General features: G+C 39.7%; 3 protein-coding genes across 5 annotated transcripts; all 3 read left to right on the top strand.

Annotated features, from left to right (window-relative positions):
* Positions 1-7,988: 7,988 nt before the first annotated feature.
* LOC112293040 (transcription factor bHLH62) lies at positions 7,989-11,076 on the top strand. The gene is made up of 7 exons (XM_024542070.3): positions 7,989-8,813; positions 8,919-9,185; positions 9,314-9,379; positions 9,523-9,591; positions 9,690-9,761; positions 9,878-10,105; positions 10,272-11,076. Exons 1-7 carry the CDS (start codon positions 8,664-8,666, stop codon positions 10,431-10,433), a joined length of 1,014 nt encoding a protein of 337 aa, XP_024397838.1. The 5' UTR covers positions 7,989-8,663; the 3' UTR covers positions 10,434-11,076.
* A 1,253-nt stretch (positions 11,077-12,329) lies between these two features.
* LOC112293029 (uncharacterized) lies at positions 12,330-15,556 on the top strand. Its single transcript, XM_024542062.3, has 7 exons — positions 12,330-12,895; positions 13,313-13,420; positions 13,665-13,823; positions 14,012-14,173; positions 14,395-14,511; positions 14,602-14,718; positions 14,819-15,556. Exons 1-7 carry the CDS (start codon positions 12,479-12,481, stop codon positions 15,077-15,079), a joined length of 1,341 nt encoding a protein of 446 aa, XP_024397830.1. The 5' UTR covers positions 12,330-12,478; the 3' UTR covers positions 15,080-15,556.
* Positions 15,557-18,525: 2,969 nt separating this feature from the next.
* Positions 18,526-21,746, top strand: LOC112293471 (uncharacterized). 3 transcript variants are annotated; one of them, XM_024542947.3, is made up of 5 exons: positions 18,526-18,654; positions 19,864-20,445; positions 20,607-20,985; positions 21,151-21,228; positions 21,359-21,746. In XM_024542947.3, exons 2-5 carry the CDS (start codon positions 20,009-20,011, stop codon positions 21,407-21,409), a joined length of 945 nt encoding a protein of 314 aa, XP_024398715.1. In that variant the 5' UTR covers positions 18,526-18,654; positions 19,864-20,008; the 3' UTR covers positions 21,410-21,746. The 3 variants fall into 3 exon arrangements, with proteins under 3 accessions (XP_024398715.1, XP_024398700.1, XP_024398709.1); XM_024542932.3 differs by having other exon boundaries at positions 18,561-19,004; XM_024542941.3 differs by having other exon boundaries at positions 18,640-18,909.
* The last annotated feature ends 2,022 nt before the right edge of the window (positions 21,747-23,768 follow it).

The raw sequence follows: 23,768 nt of genomic DNA on the forward strand, positions 1-23,768 counted from the left end.
TGCGGACCTAGCATTGTGCACATTGTTGCGCAGCTTAAGGCATAGATATTCTGTTAGCTACGGGTTCTTGTTTCACTCGCCCTCTCGAAATAGGCTCTTCAGACAAGGCATCAGACTCAACCCTGCTCGAGAGGTTGTGGAAGCACCTCTAGCACGAAACATCCAACCAAGTCCCTTACAAACAATATCAAGCTCAATCTTAGCTTTCACATTATATGTATCTGCACCAGTTATTTCCATCACTTCTTTCACTTCAATCGCACACTCTTCAGCTTTTCCACCCTTCCACGCACTTTTAAGCTTCATTTTCTTCTCGACAAAAGATAACATTACAATCTGCTCATGTTGGATTTCAGGCTTCCAAGAGAGGAGCTTGGATCTCTGTACAAATGATGCGCAATGCAGCACTTTCTTCATCCCCTACTGCTGATCTCACCATGTTTTCGACTTCAGAGATTGGAGGTGGGACATAAATATCAAGGACATCACCTCCACCGTCAATCTTGACACACATTAGAAGAGAAGACACTTGAGTTTGTCATGTTACGCTGTGAATACTTATTCCATTTGGCTGCAGATTCCAGCATCCTGTCAATTTGGGCGTGGTAATTGATAGATAGATGGCAGACGTGGTTTAGCATCCATACAACCAACGATTTAGACATCATTATCAGAGGGTTCTCTGTTTGATCTCGTTTGGCAAGACCCGTAAGGTGCAGAGACTTCATTATTAGGTTCTCCAAATGATGGGTGTTAGACTGAAGCCTCTGAAATCTTACCAAATTCTACTTCTCAAAGACTGAGTTGTCTCAGGCTAACGACGAGTACCTTCAACCCTAAAGCTCTTCTGTTGTGGTTGCATGACTGGCACACCAATTAGAATGGAGAAATTTGATGTGATAGAGTTGCTCATGCTGACCAAACCCCATACTCTGCAGCATTGTTTTTTGCTTTGACAATTCTGCCAGTTGACTCATTATAAACCATGCAAAGTTGCCTGCATCTTGACAAGTGTACAATGCAATGATATGTCTTGCGCCTCAATTGACATTAGACCTCAACATTTTGTTTGAAGTTAAATGAATTGACTTCACTTCCAACTATACATTACAACCATCATGAATCTTCAACGCCTCTTAAACCTAGAGCGTTCATGGCTGATCATGGTGTCAAAGACTGTAGGGACGCAAAGAGATGTACAATGGTGACCAGGTACGCACAACTAGATTTACTCTAAAATGTAGAAACTACCCACCAGTGTGTTATACAATGTGCCACTGCCAGTCAGCGCATTACTCCCCTATGCACATTCTACCCGTCCTTGTCCACCATTTCCTACTGCATACTAGACATTATTTCATAACAAACTTACTACTACATGAACATGGTAGCTCTCCTTGTTTTGTGACTTATAAACTGTTTTTATAAATGTTCTTTCGACCCTCCAGGCATCGTGAAAATTCCACACTGAAAGTATTTCAAAAAAAGATATATTAATAGCCCTTACTTTCAAAAAAAATCTCAACTGGCCTTGCTACTTCCAAAAATCCAAAGAATAAGCCAACACAAATGATCTTGTGAAGACGCATCTTAGACTGCATTTGTCCTAATCAAAATTAAGACGATAGAGTGAAGCTCTCCTCCTTGAGTATATGATTTTTAAATTGATTTCCACCACGGAACTATTCATCCAGATTGTGAACGGTTCGCTGGTTGCGCACAAAGTGGCAAAGAAGTAGGGAACTGGAACCATGCTTGCTGGGAAGACGGCATGTTTGTCATCTCAATTGAACTTTGGAGAGTAGAGAGCATGAGAGCCTCAATTCTTGCTTCGTTATTCGTCTTAGATGTTGTTGATCTTTGCTATGGTTCTTCTAAGCCTCTTAATTTGCATTACTGCATGCATTATCCTCTAGTCTTGACCTCGTGTTGGTATACTGGCCTGTACACAGTGACAAAATTGATGTGTAATCTAGCAGATTCTCTCTTCCAAACGCAATCCCATCATCTTCGATTCCCCTCCTTTTTCTACGGTGGACTTCATTGCGCACTGTCTTCAGTGTTTGGACAGGAGTGTAATGGCAGATGAGTCCAAATATTGGTCTTGCTACATGAAGATTCCCGAGTAAGAGAGCCAGGACGGTGAAAGTTTTACACATGTGGTACTTCACAGAGGTGATGAAGTTATGCATGGCATTGAGGCAGCGTCTCCAATGTCCTTGAGCTCCGAGAATGTGCAAAAATTACATATATGGCTAGAGATTCTTTCAGCAGAAGTTTCTAAAGATTTAAGAATCCAGGCTTAGCGACTGAGTTTCTGTTTATAGAATGTTATCGTCAACATAGTGAACGATCTTGAGGGTGACCAAGAACTGAGCAAAGACCTAGCAGAAACCGTCAGGCTGCGTGTGATCCGTTAGCCACTGCAGGTGGCATTGGAAACGCTTGCTCCGGCTTTGTCAGGATTGTAATATTTTTTCTCAAGACTGAACGTGCATCGCACATAATTAGGATAGTTTTGAAAGCCTCTGGGTTTTAGAGAAGGCTTTTGAGCTGTGCTTTAAAGAAGAAGAAAAATCCTCTTTCCAATCCTCTGATTCAAGAGAACAGATTGATTCTTTCTTTGAAGTTTTGTTTTATTGCGAACAAGGACAGTTTGGGAGCTTGGTGCACTTACACTGAAAGATGATGTTGATTCATGGGCCGAGTCCATTTGATCCACAGAGGCTGGTTCAGACATTTGATGAAGTACTCTTGCGAATTGGCGCGATTACCATGATGCTGATAAGACAAACTTGGTGAGGTTGAAACAACGGATCTTGTGTAACCAGGTAGCTCCACAGTTGCAGAATAAGAATTGTGAGAGAGCACTACGGTGTGTTGATGCTCTGAGGCAAATATCGGATCATTTGATTACATCGTATTTTGTATTTATAGCATTAGCAAAATTAGGAAGACAAGATGATGTTGTGAGTCCTGTTCACGCTAATTGGTCACGGTAATAATGAGGTTGACGTCTATGTCTAGGCATTGGACGTAGTCATTGAAGAGTGAGAAATTTCATGCTGTTGAGAAGGCATTTTTCCATCTCCTTGAGTACTTTGGTCAATACAGAGGGTAGTTTCCAACACAAGTGCTTGAGAGACTTCTGTTGCAAGAGCTAGCTGGACGCATGAGTTACATTAAGTAAGTCAAACAACCTTTGAAAATTGCGTGTAAATAGAAGAACTTGGCAGTTGTTGTTGCAGAGAATGAAGGTCTAGCATTGGAAGATAGACGGAGGCTAATGATACAAGAGCAAACATAGTTCATTCACGCACTTCTGTGGACCATGTAAGATCCATAACTATGCTGGGTGAAACTACATATTATTATCCTATGTGGCTGCTGATACGTTGTCGCAACAAGTGAGTGCAAAACTACAAGAAATTTGGAATGTTCCGCCTCATATATTTATTTTCCGAGACATGGCAAAATGCTTGAAATAATAAGTGGCGTCTTAAAGAACTGGATATTTGTGCCAAGAACTCATGCTCATTGTGATCTCCGACTTCATAAGGCAAAGTCTCATTTGTAGACGTTTGTATACTAGCTCTGAACATTGTAAAATAAAGATATACAAGATAAGCCACATAGCTCTATCTTAATTTAATCTAGCTGCAAAGATTACTGATAAGACAAAGAAGGTGTGCAATCCAATATTGGAAATAGAATCATTATGTAAGAAGTGATTTTAAAACTTCCTAGGTAATTTTTGACCTTGATATTTTCACTTGCAACTTGAAGATTTGAAGAAGTATATGAGGCAGTGCTAGTGTAGATACTTCTTCATTATTAAGTAGTTACCAAATAGTTCATCAATTGGTAGTTAGTATGGATGACTAATGTCTATGTGAAAAAATAGAAAAAATATCTTACATATCCCTCAAATATGTTGAAATATTAAGAATACCCTTGTATTCTTGATAATAGCAAATCTATCCTTCATTTTTGTGATAATATCAAATCTATCCGTTAACTTGATAAGGTATAATAATTATCATTTTTTAAATGTAATTGGAGCCTAACCTTAGTTGCTTGTAATACAATAGCCTTAGAGATTTACAAGACTCATGTGCTTTAATTTGATTAATGTCTCTACTTTGTTTAGGAATTCAAGGTCTCCATTGAGTATATAACTCTTTAATTGTTTCATAGGCATAATGTAGTCATCCTTGAATGTGGCTTTATACATACTCCCATAATTACTTTCACTTAGGAAATAATCATATAAGAAATTTTGAATAGTAAATGTGATTTGGTACATTCAAACCACACTAGAGTTATGCCATTAGATTGCAATATATGTTTGTTTTAAGTCATGAACTCACAATTTATGGCACTTTTTGTGTGCTGCTACATGGGAAAGAAGTTTAACCTACAAAGAATTATCAAGATAAAAACCACAATTTCAACACTAAAAGAATTGTACTTACCTATGTGCCTCCTCTTTTGGCTTAAACTTTCAACTATAGCCTTAAAGAAGCATTAAGCAATCTACAACCTTTTAAGGGTTGTCATTGTTAACAATTCTAGTTACATAGACTAGTATACAATTAAAGCAATTGGACCATATTGAGAGATTTAAAGTTGTTATCTTATATACTACAATCATCATATCTTCTAGACAAGTATAAAAGTGGCCTATAGACAAAGTATCTTGGCAAGAGATATCCATCAATATAGTATTAGCAGTTGCTTGCATATTTTAGAAATGTTTTGTAGTATAGATGCCTTGGCACTTATAAGGATTGTAAAGGAATAAGTAAATGCCATAGTTGTCTAGAGTTTTTTGTTACTCAAAGCAATCTTAGACAATATCATGTTGCATCCAATTTGACTTAGATTAATATAGAAGGAGCTAAAGCATACATTTAATGTACGTAGATTATAAAGATGAAAGATAAAATGGCCAAATATTTATATGTTTGATGTCCCATGCTTTCTAAAGCTGTGGTACAATAAGTTGGCCCTTTAGCTCCCTCATTGCAAATATTCTTCATCCATAGAAACTTCTTTAAGAATAAAAAATCTAAAAGGCAAGTCATATTTTTTGTGTGCAAGCTCTTTCAAGAATCAATCCTTCTTGCAAGCACAATGCCATTAGTCCTTCCAATTATCAATCCTTTTAAAGCTGCAACCAATTTAAGCATGAGACTAAAGAAGCTCAAAAACACAACTACCGACCCAATAGAAATCATCCAACTTTTTTTTAAAGTGATTTCACAACAAGCAGCTACATAATATGCCAAGACAACCACAATGATTTCTCCACAATACAAAGGTTGGGCCTCAATTACACTTTAAAAAAAATAGTTGTAATACCTTATCAAATTGAAGGGTAGATTTGATATTATTATAAAAGTAAGAGATAGATTTATTGTTATTATAAAAATAAGAGATAGATTTGTTATTATTATAAAAGTGGGCGATAGATTTGTTATTATTATAAAAATGGAAGATAGATTTATTATTATCATGAATACATAGATATTTTTAATATATTTCATATATATATATATATATGATATTTTTTTTAAAAGATAGCATATTTATATTTAGCAAAAAGATAGCAGAAGAATTGTCTACTTAAGTTCTCTTCTATCTTATCTTGGTTTCTTATCATTCTTCATCAAACTACATATGATTCCAATATCTTCTCTAGGAATACAAATTTTTTTATGCAAAGCAATACAAAGTAAAAGGACAATGGTTGTGTGTCTACTCCACCTAATCAAATGATGGATCTTGGATTGAGTATATTTTGCTTGGTGGTAGTAATTGTTGGTTAGTTTTGTATATATCTTAAAAAAATAATTAGAAAAAATTAATAAATCTCAATATTCTAAACCATTTACAAAGGTATCATTTTAAAAAAACTATGATATGCCATGATAGCATTCACATGGACACCAATGATACTAAATACTATTTACAAAAAAAATATAAATATGTATATAATTTTAAAATTTTGCTAGCCAATTAATATTTTCTTTAAAACTTTTGCTTCAACACCAAAAAATACAAAGCACAATGCCACAATCCAAATATTACATTTTACTACATGATGCTCCATGAAGCGCATGAGTATGAAGGAGACGCCCACGGCGAGGGCACTCCTGCACTTCCCCATCGCTTTAGCCTTGTCTGGAATATCCCTCTAGAGTAGAAATCATTGTAATATGGAATGTAAGAACGAGAGGGGATCGGACGAGGTGAGCGTGTGAATGAGTACATTTCATGCTCCGAAGTGCCGACAAGAGAGCCCAGCGTGAGGGAGAGAGTTGTGTTTGCAACATGCAGCAGAGGTGATTGCTGGTGTTGACGGTGGTGCGGAGCCCGGGGAAAAATCATGGTAATGATCAGCTGGTTGGGTTGATTGGGTTCAGGCAGCATTGGTTTGCAGCATCATAGCAGAAGGGGCAGCGTCATTGGAGGTGGAATCGCTGTTTTCGTCGAGGTTTGGGTAAGGGACAGGGGATACGGAAGCTGGGGCTGATTTATTGAAGGCCATGTACGCGTGCAGAGTGTGTTACAACTGCGGCGTACTTGATCGGCAGGGCAATTATTGGCAGAGCGATACATCATCACTCTCGGCAGTGAATGGCGACGATATTTCCCGAATTCAGCAAGTGTTGGGTTCCAACCGAAGGCTTCAGCTAGCGTCCACTTCTCATGAAACGTTGAGTGCAACAGCATTGAAAGCAGCGGCGAGGAAATCTACGCCCTGGTTGCTGCTTTTAGATCTGGTTGAGGCGAGACAGGAGCATGGGGCACTTTGACAGCACCATGAGAGGGCGGAAAGAGAACTGGCACGAGTGAGCAAGCAGACACAATCCATGACTGCTGGTACTGAACGGGTCGAAAGCAAAAATCGAGTGTTGATCACATGCTGGCACAGAGGGAGAGCACCAACTGTGGATGTAATAAGTACCAATCCTCCGCTGGTGCCGTCCATCGATGTCCCTGGAGCTTGATCAGGTCGGGGGAATCCCACTCGAGAATACGTTTCTATTTCGCAAGAGTGCTGCAGCACATGATTGAGTTTTCTTTTTGGGGGTTTACTTTGCAGTCGTTGTACCAGCCCAACAATATCCTTGCGCATGGGGGGAGAGGGTATTTTTCCATGTTGTCTGGCTGTGGCAGCAGCTGCGTTTACCAAGGCCAGGGGAGCTTCTCCCCTGCGAGCAGTAGAAACTTGGCCAATTTAGAACTAGAGAGAAAGTAGCGTCGTGGGTTTGCGTCGTTTTAAGGAGATGATTGCAGCCAACTCGTACTCTTATCTGGCAAACATTGACAGACTCGACGTTGGTAGTACCGTCGGAGTGTGAATCACGGCTTCTGGCCAGCTGCTTTCAACCTTTACGTCAATGGTTAATCCTCTTGGGAATGCCAGCGATTGCACTGCATTGGTCAGGAAAGAAGAATTCGCTTTCCGCTGCCGTATTGCTAATAGGTTTGACGCAAGGAAGTCCTTAGGGCTGTACCAGTTCGTCTTCTGATTTCATCTTAGATTGGCAAGTGTACCGACATCGGGCACCACACGTCTGGTGGCAATTGGGTTTTTATTCTTATTTTTACTCTAGCAGAGGGAAGAGCATGCAGGTGCAAGAGTGAATTAGAAACGACAAAGCCATGGGCAATACCCCTCGTGTGCTCTGTGCTGTCTGCCATGGAACACAGCACCTCAGTCCTGAGACGCACCATGCCCTCAGCTTTTGAGACTTGGTCCTGCTTGATCTCCGCATGCCGTAGCTTCCTTCTTGAATCTTCTCCATGGGGTACTAAAGGCAGGCTTCTTCGTCAGCATCCGTCATGTGCTGCATCCTGTTGCGTGATGCCTTGTGGTAAATAATTCTCTGACACAATCTAATTCGACGTTCCATCTTCTTGCATTAGTGCATACCCATATATGCCTGCTGTAAGTTTATTCGCTTGTTTCGAGGACTCATTCCCCTCTAATGCCAGTTCGGGAAAGGACGTACGAGCTAGTTCACGCGAAGCCCATACTCTCCAGCTGGTTAGTATTCATTCAGAGGAGGTGCCATCCGAGATTCATGGAGATCCTCTATGGGCCAAGCATAATATACTGACCCTCCTGTGGGTTAGTACTGAACATTAGATTAACGATTGTCACCGAGATTGGAGTGGTGCGTACTCAATCCAAGGGGGAAGGGATATTAAAAAATTAGAAGATGCAATGCTGATCGATTGCTTCTGGGTGCTGAAGTTGAAGCTGCGCCATAGGTTTTTCTACCTCCTGCTTTTTGTTGTTCAGAGCAGCAAGTTGAAAGATTGGCGGTGTGACGAGATTCGATAGAGGGCGGTGAGTGCGAGAGTCGTGCGTCTTCCATGAGGAAAGCTTCGGTTGGAGAGTGCTGAAGGACAATTTGACCTTGAATTTGCAAGCAACAGGCTTCACTAAGGATCCTTCGCAGGGCGGGATTGCAATGCATGAAGCTTACTCATCCTCATCGCATGATCACTGCTTGTCTCAATTGCCTTTCGAATCGGGCTTGGCCGAGCATATGACCTATTTAACTAACGAATGGCAGATGAATATTAGTTCATAGAAGCAAATCCATGGCAGGGAAGCCTTTGAGGGAGCTGTTAAAAGCATTGTTATGATGGGAAGTGAGAGTTGGGGCGAAGGGCAGATCCAGCAGGACGATTCCGCTAGCTCCGAACCAACTGCAACTTTGCGAAGCAGACCTGGCCATGCTTTGGGAAAGCGGAAAGGCTCCGCCTCGAAGGATTCGATAGTGACCGCGAAGGTAGTGGCCAACTCAAGACTGTCATCTTTATTTGCTTGCACAAGAGGCTCTAGGCAGTTCTTTCGATGAGATTCAATTTCCTCCCCTTGTCTCATGTGGGTGCAGGTCTTGAAAAGCGCCGAGAAGAAAGCGAAATGCCTCAGTACAAAAGTTGCCGGCGCCAGTGCCAACGCTAGCAAAGCACATGTTGATGAAGTGAGGGTGACGTTGAAGGATCAACAGAGCCCAGAAAGCGAGCCCTCTGGTGAGATGAGCCCGAGGTCGACTTTGAAATCAAGATCCAAGTCTCAAGTTATGCATCCGAAGCAGCACTACATCCATGTGCGAGCTCGACGAGGCCAGGCTACGGATAGCCATAGTCTTGCTGAAAGAGTGAGATCCTATTCAAGGCGATAAATCTAGTTTAGACAGCATTGCAACGCCTGTTTGCTACGTAACTTAAGTTTTGTCGACTGTTGAGATTTAACTTGATTCTATGGTCCTTGTAATCCTTTGCTCAGGTGAGAAGGGAGAAAATCAGCGAGCGGATGAAGTTCCTACAAGACCTAGTGCCTAGTTGCAGCAAAGTGAGCTATAGCCCAACTCGCGCTGCTTAATCTCTCACAGGATGCTTTGTTTTTGTTTTTGTTTTTGTCTTTCTATTTTTAAATCCATGAAAAAATCGTAACGGTTTCATTTTGATGTATGCTTGGGACTCTATCGTTCCCAGGTGACGGGCAAGGCTGTCATGTTGGATGAAATCATCAATTATGTGCAGTCCCTACAACGTCAGATTGAAGTAAGCCCTCCAACTGAGCACCTTGGATTCCATTGCTCAACCTTAATGTCTTTGATGCCTCAAGGATCCAATTGTTCATGATGTGTGCATGTGTACAGTTCCTGTCCATGAAGCTGGCAGCTGTCGATCCTCGTCTTGACATCAATCTACTAAATCTACTCAACAAAGAGGTACATAACTTGATTTGCGAAATGGCTTGAAAACAATGTAAAGTTGGTGACAGCTTTGGCACCCTTTGTATTGCTGCTACTGAATTGGAAGCTGTTTTCTTGTACTTTTGGAGCAGCCCCCACAAGCGAGATCTCCTGAAACAATTTTGATGAGTCCTGACATAATAGCAGGATACCGGGACTATCAAACGCAGCTACAAATCCAACAGATCAACAACTACAACGTGGACTGGAGATCCGTCGGAACCTTGTGTGATGCATACTTGAAGCGCTCAGTGAACATTGCGCTATTGCCTCATGCACCTGCAGCGTACAACGAGTGTTTCATAGATTCTCTAACCCAGGTAATTAGTCTACTGATTGTTGTTTTCCAGTGTGTCATGGTAAAGATACACGAGTGAAGTCATGATTGGTTACGAATTTAGCCGTGATAAAGCTTTGAGTTGCTTTTACCGAAGCTGCGAACATGAAAAATCAAATGGCTGACCTGTCAATATGAATCTTATGCAGACCCTCAACGGAGTTTGCGATGCCGGAGACCTCCAGTCTATCATGCACACGAGCAGTACTCCAATGAGGCAAGAATTTTTTGGCCAAGATACTCATAACTTTGCTCCAGGCTTTCCAGGGCTACGCCACTCGACCACAGGGCAACTAAAAGTGGACCACTAGTGTGTATGGTCATGTTCCTACTTTAGCACCATGCAAGCCGGTGACCGATGCACTGAGGAGATACAGAAGAAAAGCATTGAAACTAGTATGGCCCTCATCATCGCAGCCAGATAGTGCTCACCAAGCTGTGGTGGATTGCAAAACCCGAAGAACTGAATGTAGAAACTCAAGAGCGAAAGAAAACCGCCCCGAACAGCAGATACCTTTTACCGAAGAGACCTCTTCGAAAACTGAGGAACGTTTCATCGATCATCCTGAATAGACAGATAACCATGCAGAGATTTCTTCCCAACACATGTGTGTGCCACCGTATACAATGGTGGCAAAGATGGAATGTACCCAATTCGCTTGAGCTTGGCCATAATTTTTACAAGCGAACCAAGTCCAGCTCCGATATTATACGAGGCCAATCTGTCCGAACAGTAGGAGCTGAGAATAGACAAGTATCGTGATACAATTAAAGTCGCAATTGATTCATGCGAAAACGGTCCTGAAAGACCCATGGAGTGTGCAGTGATGAGTATTTCCTCTGCTGGTGATGGCTTCGAAAGATAAGTCAGGTGCACCGCTGTGTGTGTGTGTCCTTGGTTATTGGTCATTTTGGTTGAAATTTCTTCCTAATTGTGAATCAACGAGGTGATAAGGTGTGTAACTCAACTTGTGATGGAAAGTGAAGTTCGTGACAAGTGGAAAGAGAGTTGATCCTGAGTTTTAGGGCTGGCCGTTGCGATCTCTAAAGGTGGCGAATTAGCTCAATGCCAATTTTGCATCGTCTAGAGCGTTGAGATGAGAAATGCGATTCATTACTCTCAGTCAGCCTCTGCCATGCTGATCTGCCGGTCAGGGTGTGTTTTCTGAATCGCTCAGTTGGTCCTGGGCCTCCATGTTCTGATTCTGGAAGGCCTTGAGAGAGTTGTGCTAGTGATTGATCCTCGATGCAAGTGCTTCTGGTGAGAATCCAAGCATATCTGCGTCATCATTTTGAAGAAGACGCGATTACTATCAGCATGACTTAAGTGGTTGCCATGTGTCATCAAGGATTATGCAGGCCGGGTAGATCGAAAACGTCGTCATTACCCGCGTCCTTGTTTGTTGAATTCCTACTACCTGGCTCTGAATCTTGAATTCTGTTTCACCACACCACTTTCATGTGAATATAATTGCGACGCACTGACATCAAAAGTAGTATGATATCCACCCCCCGAACTCACCATGCTGGTAGCCTGCTAAACTTAGCCTCCACAGGCTCACGGCCACTTATAGCGAGCCTAGCGTCAGCAGCACTGGCAAGCAAGAGAAAGGCAGTCACAAAGGCCTGACGGTACAGACAAAGACCAAAATCTGCATCCTCACTTCAGAAATAATCCGAATCAAAGCTGTCTGCTGATATTCTCGTCGGTGACAAACCCTGGGATATTCGTGCCGAGGTGGGTACTGTCGGTGACAGTGCCCACACGACGGTGGATACACTCCAACCCTTGACTCAAAATCCTAGGGTATTTTAACAAAAACAACAGCATATTCACCGACATGAACTTCAACAAGAAAACCGAGCTTCATCAAGCACCTAAGACTTGCAAAAGTCGTTAATAAAACACATCACAACAAAGAGGAGAATGGCCATGGAATGAACAGATACTGCCAAAGGTCTTCACTCCAGTCAAAACAAAGTTTTATTGAAAACCCAATTCGAGAAAAGTCCAGAAATCTAGAAACTCAGAAACCCAACTCAAGAAATGCAAAATAAGCCCAGTAACTCAGTGGGCGTTTCACTGGAATGTGGTCATTTTTGATGAATGTTGTAGTTGAGGTGGGAAAACATTCATCCATTTCGTGAGGTGCCGCTCCGGCGAGGCAACGCTGAGTCTCGGCTGCCAGGTTGCGCAGGAGCTCGTTTCTGGAGCCGCCGAAGGTGAGCATTTACAATTTGGAAGGAGATGGATAGCTATGGTGTGGCAAGTAGTTGTTGCTGGGTAGGAGAATAAGGCAGTATCAGAAAAAAAAAAATACTGTAGTGAGCAGAAAGTGGTGGTAAGCAGACAACCATGGGCACGAAGCAAAGAGCGTGGCATGTCTCGTCCTCGCCTTCGTCAGTGGAGCGAGACTATATCGATCTTTCTGACGAAGACGATGAGCACGGGACCGCTGACTTGACGCTGAGCATTCTAGCTAAGGCGGAGAAGCGCGAGCGGGAGAGATTGGAAGAGAAAGCAGGACCCGAGGTGATTGACCTGGAATCGGAGGATGATGTGTGCACCCTGCGGGAGGATGCGGAGGAGATGAGGGAAGCTGTTTCTTTCAGAGGGTTGGAGCTGGAGGTTGAGCTTGAGGAAGGCGAGCTTAAGGATATGTCTGAATCCCAAGGTGATGTGGAGCTCGAGGCTCCCGTGTCGAAGGCGCAGATGAAGAAGAAGAAGAAAAAGAAGGAAAAAAAAGAGAAAAGGGAGAAGCGGAAAAGAGAGGTATGTGCCGAGGTTGCTGCTAGTTGGGATGAAGCATTCTTTGTTTGGTGCAATATCGAAAGAGGTGTGTCGAAGAGGGGGATTTTGCAAACCCTAATTTGGGATGGTTGAGAAGTTCTCTTGAGTGTTATCTGGAAATGCTGGGAAGGCATTTCTGGTGGACTTGTTCTCTAAGCACAATTATCGTGGTGTTTATCCTTTTATAACTACGCCATACAGGCTGTTTGCGTTTAAATTTTGTTATTTATTTTAGTTGCAAATTATCTTCAGTAGAGGTCCAACTTCAAGGCTTGCCTCAAGTTCTTGGGTTTAGTGGAGGTTTTGGCAAAATTTCTTTTGAAACTCTCACCTTAAAATATTCAAGGTTTTTGTGTCAATCAAATTAGCTAGTGACACGTATTTTTACTCAATATGCAGGCACAAGCAATTTTTGCGATTACGGATGCCTCTAAGCCTGCACCAGGCGAACCAGCAGAATCGAAACTTCAAGATGCTGAAGAAAGTCTTGCAATGCGCAAGCTGCTTGTAAGCTTACGACATCTGATGTACCCTCAGCGTAGAGTTAAAGAAGTAGTAATTTTTTGAATTGCCAGGGAGTGGTTGGAGTCGCGCAAACGGCACGCATTTATTTTGTGATACACTGGCGTTACTTCGATTTGCTTTGTCTGGTGAGTGCCCACATGTTGTGGTTTTGGAGAAATCGACTTAACTTTATTTACTCAATGTGCATTGGCAGCTGTGATCTTAAGCGATACTTTTTGTGATGCAGCGTGGTCCTCGGTACTTTGATCCTCCAGAGGAACAAGGAGAGACGTGCTACAACTGCGGTAAACAAGGTCACAAAGCAGCGGACTGTTTGGAACAGCCACGAGAAAAGCCTTGTTATGTGTGCGGCAATTTCGGTCATGCTGGTTACGATTGTCCAGAGGCATGTCTCGTTCAACCATTTGGGTGCTTAGAATAAATGATAACATCCAACCCATGCATTATCAACTTTTTTTAATATGTTTCGGAGTATATTCGAGCTATCTCTTCCTTGTTTTGGTAGAGGCTTAAAACATATAGAATCTGATATAATTTGATGGTAAATTGTGGATGGAATATATTGTTGTGCAGAAAACAGAGTGCTATGAATGTGGAAAGAGCGGGCATGTTGCCCGACATTGTCCAAATAAATATCACAAGTCTCGCAGCGGCACTGGGATTTGTCTTCTTTGTGGCAGATTAGGGCATGATGCATCTGTATGCTCTGGAGAATATGACCCTCAAGACTTTAAGGTTTTTTTTCTTTTTTTTTCTTCTCTCCTGCTTAATATTTTCCAGATTTTTTTGTTTTGCTTCTTGAATTCCTTTTTAAACTTAAAAAACATGTAGCTTTGTTACGTTACTGTTAAATTTATATGTGTCGATTGTTGGTGATGTTCCTGAATTACTCCTTGCTGGTCCATATTTATTGTTCTTGGTTACAATTTTTTTAATGGTGGTTACACTTTCTACAGCAAGTGAGATGCTACATCTGCAAGCGAACAGGACATCTGTGCTGTATTGAAGTTTCGGACGCGTCTCCAACTCCTGTATCTTGCTATCAATGTGGTGATTTGGGGCACACTGGAGTGGTAAGTATTTCGCAAGATCTCAACGGCAGTCTTATGTATCGCTGAGTCCTGTTGTTGGAACTGACATGAGATTGCTCTTGGATGTATCAGTCGTGCAATAGACAGAACACGGATCGAGGAGACAAGTCTTCATGCTACAAATGCGGACAGGAAGGTCACTTCGCCCGAGAATGCCATCAGATGTACCAAGACTACAACATCAAGCAGGTATGGTTTTATAGAAATGAATAATTTGGGAATTTGTTATGGTTGGTCTGTTGCGGAAGACTTGGGTGTCTAACGTGTTTGCTCTATCTCATAATTGCAGCGGCGTCATTCATGGCCAGCTCCTTGGTCTGCGGATGATGGAAGATATGGAGAGCAGGAATCTCCCGTCACTCCATATAACCATGGTAGGCCTCCTTCATTTAAAAGCCGCCTGGAACAAGCGTCTTCTGGTAAAAGTAGGCATCATGATGAGAGTCGAAGGGGATCGAAGCGGAAATGGAAAGAAGCTGAGGATGACAGATGGACACCCAGGTTGTCAGACAGACTCATGGATAGCCATCGGCATCGGTCACGGGATTAATTGAATTAATGCATTGTTGGAATCAATTTGATTGTCGGGTGCAGCGTATCCCTCTTGTGCTTGGCCGCTAGAGGCACATGCTCAAGGCAAAGCTTTGTACCATTGTATTTGCAGTTTGACCATAACCATCTGGAGCAGATCTTGCAGCAGTGCTGTAAATCTGATCACCTTTGTAAACAGTTGGGCCGCATTGCAAACTATGCAAGATATCTGCGGAACCATCGGAAGTGGTTCTAGCAATGAAGACTCTAAAATCTAGTGCAACATGCTGTGGTGGGAAAAAACTCGGCACAGTATGACCCAGGAATCTTCGGTGGTAATCGCGTAGTTTGGTCAAAGTTCAAATATTTAGGCTTCCAGGTGCTCAAGTTGCCAGACCTTGCATCACTTGTAGGAGGATTGACCTTCCTGCTCAAAATGTTCATGTTTTCTTCTGCTGTCAGTGAACCCTCAAGGTTGCAAAAGTTTGCTACACCATTTTCAGTCCTACAATGCTATGCTTGTTTACGTCGTGTTGCCAAAGTTAACTTGTCAATTGCAGAGGATTCGTCCAATTCAAGGTTGCAAGGTGACAATAATCCGGAGCTAAGAATTGGACCGATTATGGTGCACTTCAAGCCTTCTGAAAGCTTCTAGGTTGCCGCTGCAGTACCCAACCTGCGCTAGGTCATTATGTTGGCAGCAGGAAAGAGCCCAGTTGATGATGACAGTCCACAGTCTTCCACTATGAGTACGTCATTGCAACATTAATGCTTGTGTTCCCACAACCTGCAATTACCACACAGCATTTCAAAACAGTAACTCCATACTAAAATGTGTGTCTCCTTATTTAAAGTCATACTTGGGTTACTTGGCCCTTGTTAAAAGAAAAGGTCCCGGTGCTATCACGACCAATAGCTGGTGAAATTGACCTCCACCTGGAGATCCAAGAAGTGTAAAACTTAGTTTTTGACGAGAGCAAACGAAATAAACTAAGGATTGGTAGGTTTGGAGCTTAGCAAGTGTAGCTTATCTAATGTCTTTTGCAGTGTAGAGGAACTCTATAGCAAAAAACATTGTCTCTGTTCGGAGAATAGAAAACAGATAATTACTAATGCTAGAAAATCAGTAATCTTATTTTTAGAAAAGTCGTGTTTGTTGGGTTGTATTTGAATTCAATGGAAACATTACTATGGTATCAATGATTTAGTGTGGAGTTAAGATCTTGAGTATTAAAGGGCATGGTTTAGCACACTTAAGATTTTATTTTACTTTATCTTGTACATATTATACTTGCAAAAAAACCTGTTTATCTGTATTTTAATAAGTTTTGAAGTATACACATGATTGTGTGATGAATGTATTTAAAATTGCCAATGACATAAATAAAGGTAGTTTTATTCAAAAAAATACATTTATCTACAAGTAAAATGATTAAAACGATGATAATCTCTAAAATAAATTAAAAAAAAATGATTGTAATAGCTGTTTTTAAATTTACAATAAAAAATGATACTAATATTTTAACCAAAAATCTAATGTGTACTGTAGATGAAGATGGTTTGTAAGTCCTTTGAGCCATGTGTAATGTCTTACATATTGATGACAAGACCATCTAATTATCTAATAATTATTAAGACTTTTAAATTATTTTTAGATAAAACATTTGGAGTGCTATCAAATAAATTATATACTTCCAATCATATATATATTAGTACCAAGAATCCATTCTAAAGTAATAAATAAAACATATTATTTCTCATCATCTATTCAAAGAAAAAATATCTTTATTAAGAATATTTATCTCAATTTTGACATCACAAAAATTTTAACAACTCAAGTAATTTATCTAACAATTTTATAAATGGTAGTTCTTTAGATAAATCTTTGGTTGTTATTTTTTTTTTAAAAAAAGATAATCAATGTCTATAAAGAAGTTATAGAAAACAAACAAGATTTTTTTTTTAAAAAAAAATAAAAATAATACCATTTTTTTCATTAATAGTTTTTTATGAATTTAAATAATTTTTATCAATGAAAATCATAAATATTTATTTGGTACATTGAAGGATTGTTATATAGCTCCCATGTGTGCTCAATAATACTCTATTTCTATTAATGTGTAAGATATTCCAATTTATTTTTTTATTTTATAATTTTTTAAAAATAAAAATAAAAACAATATAACTTAAAATTTAATTACTATTTATTTCAATATAATGTAGAGGTAATTTCTTTATTTATACTATGTTGATTTTTTAATAAGATTTTAAAGTATAAATGTAGAAAAAATAAATATATTATTATTATTGATATATATATATATATATATATATATATATATATATATAAATACAAAATAGTCTAATTCTTTGATTATATAATTTGTTGAAAGATTGATTTGTTTTAATGTCATATGAAATCAACCACATCTAATTACTAATCTTAACTAGAAATCTCTTTTATAAAGAATTTATGTTAGTCTTTTATTACTATTAGAATTTTTTAATTGTATCTTTTTTTTAATAAATTATATATATGTATATATATTTAAGAACAAACATCATAAAAAATTCAAATTCTTTAGTAGCTTTTGACATTTGAGAAACCAAAAATCTATGAAAATAAGTACCAAAGATTAATTAAATACAATTTTTTTGTTATTAAAATTTTAAATTGTAATTAAAGTACTATATTTAGTCTTTAAAGATATATAAACATTCTTCAAACCAAAAAAAAATTTCTTATAATCCAAATATATAGAAAGTATTTTTAAATTTGCAAGTACCTAGTTTAATTTTAATAATGTAATTTATTTTATATAACATGGACACAAATTATCAATAAATATAAAATCAACAAAAAGTATTTATTCCTTAGTTTAAAAACCTAGTTGCTTTAGTTTATATAGAACAATTCTTAGTTAATTGTAAGTTGCATCTTCTTCTTTTAGTACAAGACAATTGTGTTTAGACTAGGCATCTAACAAGTCTTATTCTTTTTTGAAAAAATATGTAATATTGAATACAAATAATAACAAAGGCATATTCCAATAGGCTTGACAAATATATATATACACTTGTAATTAACATAAACTATGAGTTAGCTAAAAGCACTTTCTATACAGTTACACCAATATTAAACTGAATCTCCAATCACATAGAATTCTTTCTTGTAAACCTTACAATTAATTGTAATTGCTAATTTATTTATATAAGAGGTGGTAGGATAATGTATATTACTTCCATTTGTGATATTCATATATTTAATGCAAAATTCGATATAATCAAGGATGAAAATCATAATATTTTACATCTTTATCCTACTTTAGTTTTTTCTTTGCAAGCCAATTTCACAAGTCAAACTAGACACTTTTATAACTTATTAAAAAAAATTCATCATTGCCCAATTTTTTTTCATGTTTTCAATCGAAAACATTAAAATATTTCCCCTGCTTCGGCTTTCAGGGCTGAGCCCATGCGCTGCGCCATAGATGCTCCGCGGCGTCGTCGAAGCTCGCACATTGGCTACGAGCGGTGGCGATAGGTGTGCGTTGCGGCGTCTGAGGCTTGAGCAGTCGCGAAAACCGAGTGGAAGTATGATAAATTTCTCTTCTACGAGGGTTCTGAGTGCGTTTTAGGTTGTGTGTGAGAGCTGTTGTTGTGAGGTCTTTCTTGAGTGTGGCGTAGGGGGATTGTGGTCGATGTTTGTTTGGTGAGCAGGGATGAGCAATGGGAACGTTTTCTTTTTGTGTTGAGAGTAATGAGGCGGCGCCGTTTGCGACGTTGTTGAGAGTACTTTTGGTTCTCTTGTGAGGAGGATTTCGGGAGTGAGAAAAGCAGGGTCGAAAGGTGATGTATCATTTGCGATTAATGCTGCTCATACGACATTTTCTTGTGGGTGATCGGGGTTTAGAGTCGCTGTAGCCGGCATCAGTTATGATGAGGTTGGCTTGCTAATGTGTTTTTTATGATGATGATTTTAGTTTTCGGGAGAGGAACGGGCTGTATGCAATTGAAAAATTATGTGGATGTTTTCAAACGTTGTGTTCTTTTCTTTTGCGCTTCATTGTGACATTGAAGAGGTTAGCGTCATTCTTAATCGTAAAGTGGTGCTGAGTAACTTGTTTTGTAATGCGCGAGGATCTCATTCTACAAATATAACGTGCAGTAGTACCCGACTTAGCGACGCAATACGAATTTCTTGGGGGTATGAGGTTGTTTAGAAGGGACTGGAAGATATTTCCGACATGAGCGCGTAACTTAGCATTCGCTTCACACCTATCTTCAAGAAATAAGTTTCCTTAGTTTTACTATTTTAAGTCTTCGTGGCAGACGTTACAGGATAGAGACTTGGGAGTTGTTGTTTTGTTGCAGATACTTACGTTTCTGATCAGATCTACTCAAGTTTGTCGCTCAATTGGTAGTGTAGATGGTCCTGCAGTTGAGGAGCCACTACGAATTTCCTCCATCACCATTTCGTAGTTTGTTGAAATTCTTGGCTCATTTCGGAGGCGTTTGACGCATCTGACTCTTTGTATGCTTCCTGGTTTTGTTTCTCGTCAAGAGGATATTTTTCAGTTCTTTTCAGAGCGCTTGCGTAGCTCCACATCGTACAGAATGGTTCACAAATTCGTAGGAATCGTTCCTGTAACGTCTTGTTGCACGTTAGTTCGGTTGTTGTAATCGAAAAGCTCAGATCCTTTCTCCTTGGGATTTGGGAACAGCCAGTAGCAACTCGTGATACCCAATCTTCTCCGCTCTTCTCCACCTCGATGATACTGAAAGAGTTTTTGTCACATGCAGACATCAGCAGGCTGCTTGTCATGAGAACGCGCTTTTCAATGTTTCTAGAAAAGGCAGCGTGAGAAATGGTCGAAAAGAAGAATCTGCTGATGACGAGAAACTAGGAGATTGCTTGAAGCTAGGGAATAGAAGAGTTTTGGTTAGGATGCCAGGTAACAAGCTGAAAGTGACAATCGCCTCTCAACAAGTCAAGTGTAGCAATGGTTCATCTCACAAAGTTTCCGAGGTCGCTCTAGTTCGTGTTGACGAACAGGACCGAACTGAAGAGGTAGTGGAACTGGTCCAGAAACGACCTGTTTCTGATGGAGCAAGTCTGCCGCAGTGGGGTCAGAGGAAACGGTTGCGATTCAGTAACAGAGTAGATGGCAAGGCTGCCGCAGAGACTACTACGGCTGATATGAAGGTTGAAGCGAAGGCTGGGTCGAAGGCTGATATAAAAGCGGGTGCCAAGGCTATTTCAAGAACAGCTAGGGGAGCTGTTAAGGCAGAGAAGAGTGTAGGGGTGCTTTCGGCTAGAATCAGAGAGCCAGCTGTTGCGTCTAAATCTTCAGCACCTAAATTAGGTGCTGGGGACAGCAAGAAGTATGTGTTACACAAAATCATCAAGCGCTTTCCTCATTGTTGATGTTCTCTTGCTTTCTTTCTCACAATTGGCAAGCTAAACTGCACTTAAGTTGACGTTCAGGAATGTTCATTGTATGCATTTTGTCTCTGGTTATGATTCTTTCCATTCTTTATGACAGGGATGCTGAGGGTGCTGGAGACACTTGTGTTGCACGGAACGTCAACAATCATGTTATGGTTACCCTTGAATGCGAAGCCAGTACTGTTCGAATTGCGGAGGTGCACTCGGACCAATCACTAGCGTATCCCGACAAGGTTTGCAGTGTCCCTGCCGATTCACTTACTGCTCAACCTGCCCTCAGTACGAAAACGGAAGATAGTGTGCACGAAGAAAAGACAGCTTCACCTAGAAAAGTAGATATGAGTTCGTTCCAATGGCCGAAGTTTGTAATATCTTTGTCACGAAAGGAAAAAGAGGATGACTTCTTTGCGATTAAGGGTTCCAAGATCCCAGTTAGACCCAAAAAGAGGTCGAAGTTTGTGGAGAAGAGCCTAACTGTAAGTGTTCTTTTGTCTTCATTTCTCCACTCAGTCGATGAGTACGATGCAAGGCTTACTTCATAGTTCCATTGTGTGTTCTTTTAAATCTAAAATGTATGCCCGGTTTTCATTTCAAACTATGTCTGTGTTGCTCACTTCGATCACCTTTCCTGCATGGAACAGTTCATTAGTCCTGGAGCCTGGCTTTGTGATATCACAAGGGAGCGCTACGAAGTAAAAGAAAAGAAACCTATCAAGAAGGTATGTCACAAGTCTAATTTCATTTGCAGTTGGTGTGCTTTCGGATGTGTCGTGCTACTTTAACTATGCCTGGGCTCAATTACGTTAGGTGCAGTGGTGGATTCTAATCGCTCCTTTTGTTATTATGCAGAAACCAAGGGGTCTCAAGGCTATGGGTAGTGCAGACAGTGATTCCGATTAGCTTCTAGAGCCATTAGTCGTGGTTGTTTTTCTTTCTCTCGTTGAAATGTGAAGCAAAAGTATAGACTGTCCATAGATTCTTTCGAGCTCATGTTATTTGTCAAAACCTGAGATTCCAGTCGTTACGAATGAGGCTAGGACATGGAAACTGTTTTAACAGTGTCCATCTTTTAAAACTTTATCGAGACAAAACCTAACGGTAGCATGAATTTTTGCTCCCAATTCAGTCTTAGTTCGATGCTAATGTAGATGTACAATCCGCCAAAGTTCGATGTACAATTTCGAGTTATGTTGAGAAATACCAAGATTGGAAATGGATGCCACTCTGCACACTTCAATATAGTGTAGTTAGTTTCTATTTTGAAAATGTCGCATTACGATGTCCGCAGAAAGATTGTATGATTCAGAAGCAAATCATTTTACCTTTAAGGTAAATTACCATGGTGAGGTGTCAAACCTTCAAACGATTACCATGTTTCAAGTTTTTATTATTCTGACCTCGATAATGCTTTTATCTGCATACCCTATCTGTCACAACCTCAATCAGGGTCATGATTCTGGCCTTTCGGGAGCAGTGGGTTGTTGGCAAGATCTGTTTTTTTAGCAACCGCACTCTAGGTAAATCCGTGAAGTGCTTAAGGTCGATTTGAGCTGTTTGTGTAAATAAGAATCCTTCTTCTTATGTGAGTCCTTGTGCATTGTGCAAATATTCCTGATTGTAATCCTGCAAATAACATCATCATCTACGGCTTCATGTTTATTGGTAACCGGAATTGTCATCATTGTCAGTTCCCGACTCGAAACAGAATTCCGATTCTCACGTGTTAGAACTGAAATGCAAGTAAGAATAAGTTAGTAAAACCTTGGTGTTAAATTAGACAGGGGTACTCAATCATGTACATCTACTTCCCCTCCACACATCTCTCTTTGTGCATCTGTAATTTCAAAGAGTGGTATGCACAATGATTTGGGTATTCCAGACTGATGACTGTTGTTGATTTGTATCTTGTCTAGTTTGTCATTAAAATTCTGAACATCCATCTGTATCCAACTTGGTTGCAATCTCGAAGTGGTTTAAACTTGTAAGGCAGAGAAAAGGGGCTATGATTGGAACAAGGTAACTTCTCATCACTGTCAAGAGATATTTCCAAGCACTTATTCTATCAATCTTGTATTGAGTTTTGTGATTATATTATTTCCACACATGAATTCTAGTTGGAAAAAAAAAAAAACAAAAACAAAAAACAAAAAAAAAAAACAAAAAAACAACAGCAACAACTTCAATTTAAAACAATTGGTATTACTTTAGGTTTGTAGATATTCTCAAGAAGTTTTTAAAGAATTATTTCTGGTTTGTTGAGCCATTTTCATTTTTAGTAATAAATAAATAAAACACACACACACACATTTAGAATGATGAGGCTAAATAAACTTGAACACAAACTCCATTTCTTATTCTTGAAAAAAGAAAAAAGAAAATGTTCTATTTAGATGGGAAACCATTAGTTATAAATGATAAAAATACTGTTATATATATATATATATATATATATATATAATCAATTAATTAATTTGTAGTAACTATGAGATATGTTGTTTTTTTTTTGAAATCTCTGTAAATTTATCTTCTTTTTTTTTTCTTTTTTTTTTTTTTTTTTTTTACAATTTTCAATTCTAACATGCTAATGGAATTAAATAATCTTATTAAAATTTGCATAATTACTCAATAATAAAATTACTGAGGCTGTGGTAGGGAATCGATCTGACCCACCAGCGACGCATTACGATTACGAGGTTGCATGCGCTGCGTGCGGGATGATTGGCAATTCGTGCCTCAATTTTCTTTTTTTGGTGAGAATCGACAAAAAGCAAAAAAGACGAAGAATAAAACGTGTAAGAAATTATTTCGTAAACGGGATTGCTCGTCGCGGTCATTTCGCGCGTCTGCGGTGATAGGTTATGGATTACCTATTACCGGTGCATTTAGGTTTGGCCAGTCAGCTTGACTGTGCTGACATGGACTTCTCTCATTGGTGGGGGGCCCAAGGATCCCTTTGTAGGGGTCGGGAATGGGCTTTGGAGTGCTGCGTTGATGCCCCCAACATTGGTGGACATAGTTTTGTGGGAGAAACTTGATTTCCTAATGTTTAGAATATTTTTCATTATGGGTTTTGTAATGCTTTATTGCTTTTCCAGTCTAGAAACTCTATTTTGAAGCTAAACTAGCTAGAACTTTTGGCACTAGTCAGACTAAATAATCCTTGTTGCACCAATTTTCAATCTTATTTTCTCAAGTAGAATATATGTGTTGATCACACAGTAGAATTAGTCATTTGGTACTCCGTAATAGATTACAAGAA

The sequence above is a fragment of the Physcomitrium patens genome, chromosome 2, assembly GCF_059467195.1.
Source record: "Physcomitrium patens ecotype Gransden chromosome 2, ASM5946719v1, whole genome shotgun sequence".
Classification (NCBI taxonomy): Eukaryota; Viridiplantae; Streptophyta; class Bryopsida; order Funariales; family Funariaceae; genus Physcomitrium; species Physcomitrium patens.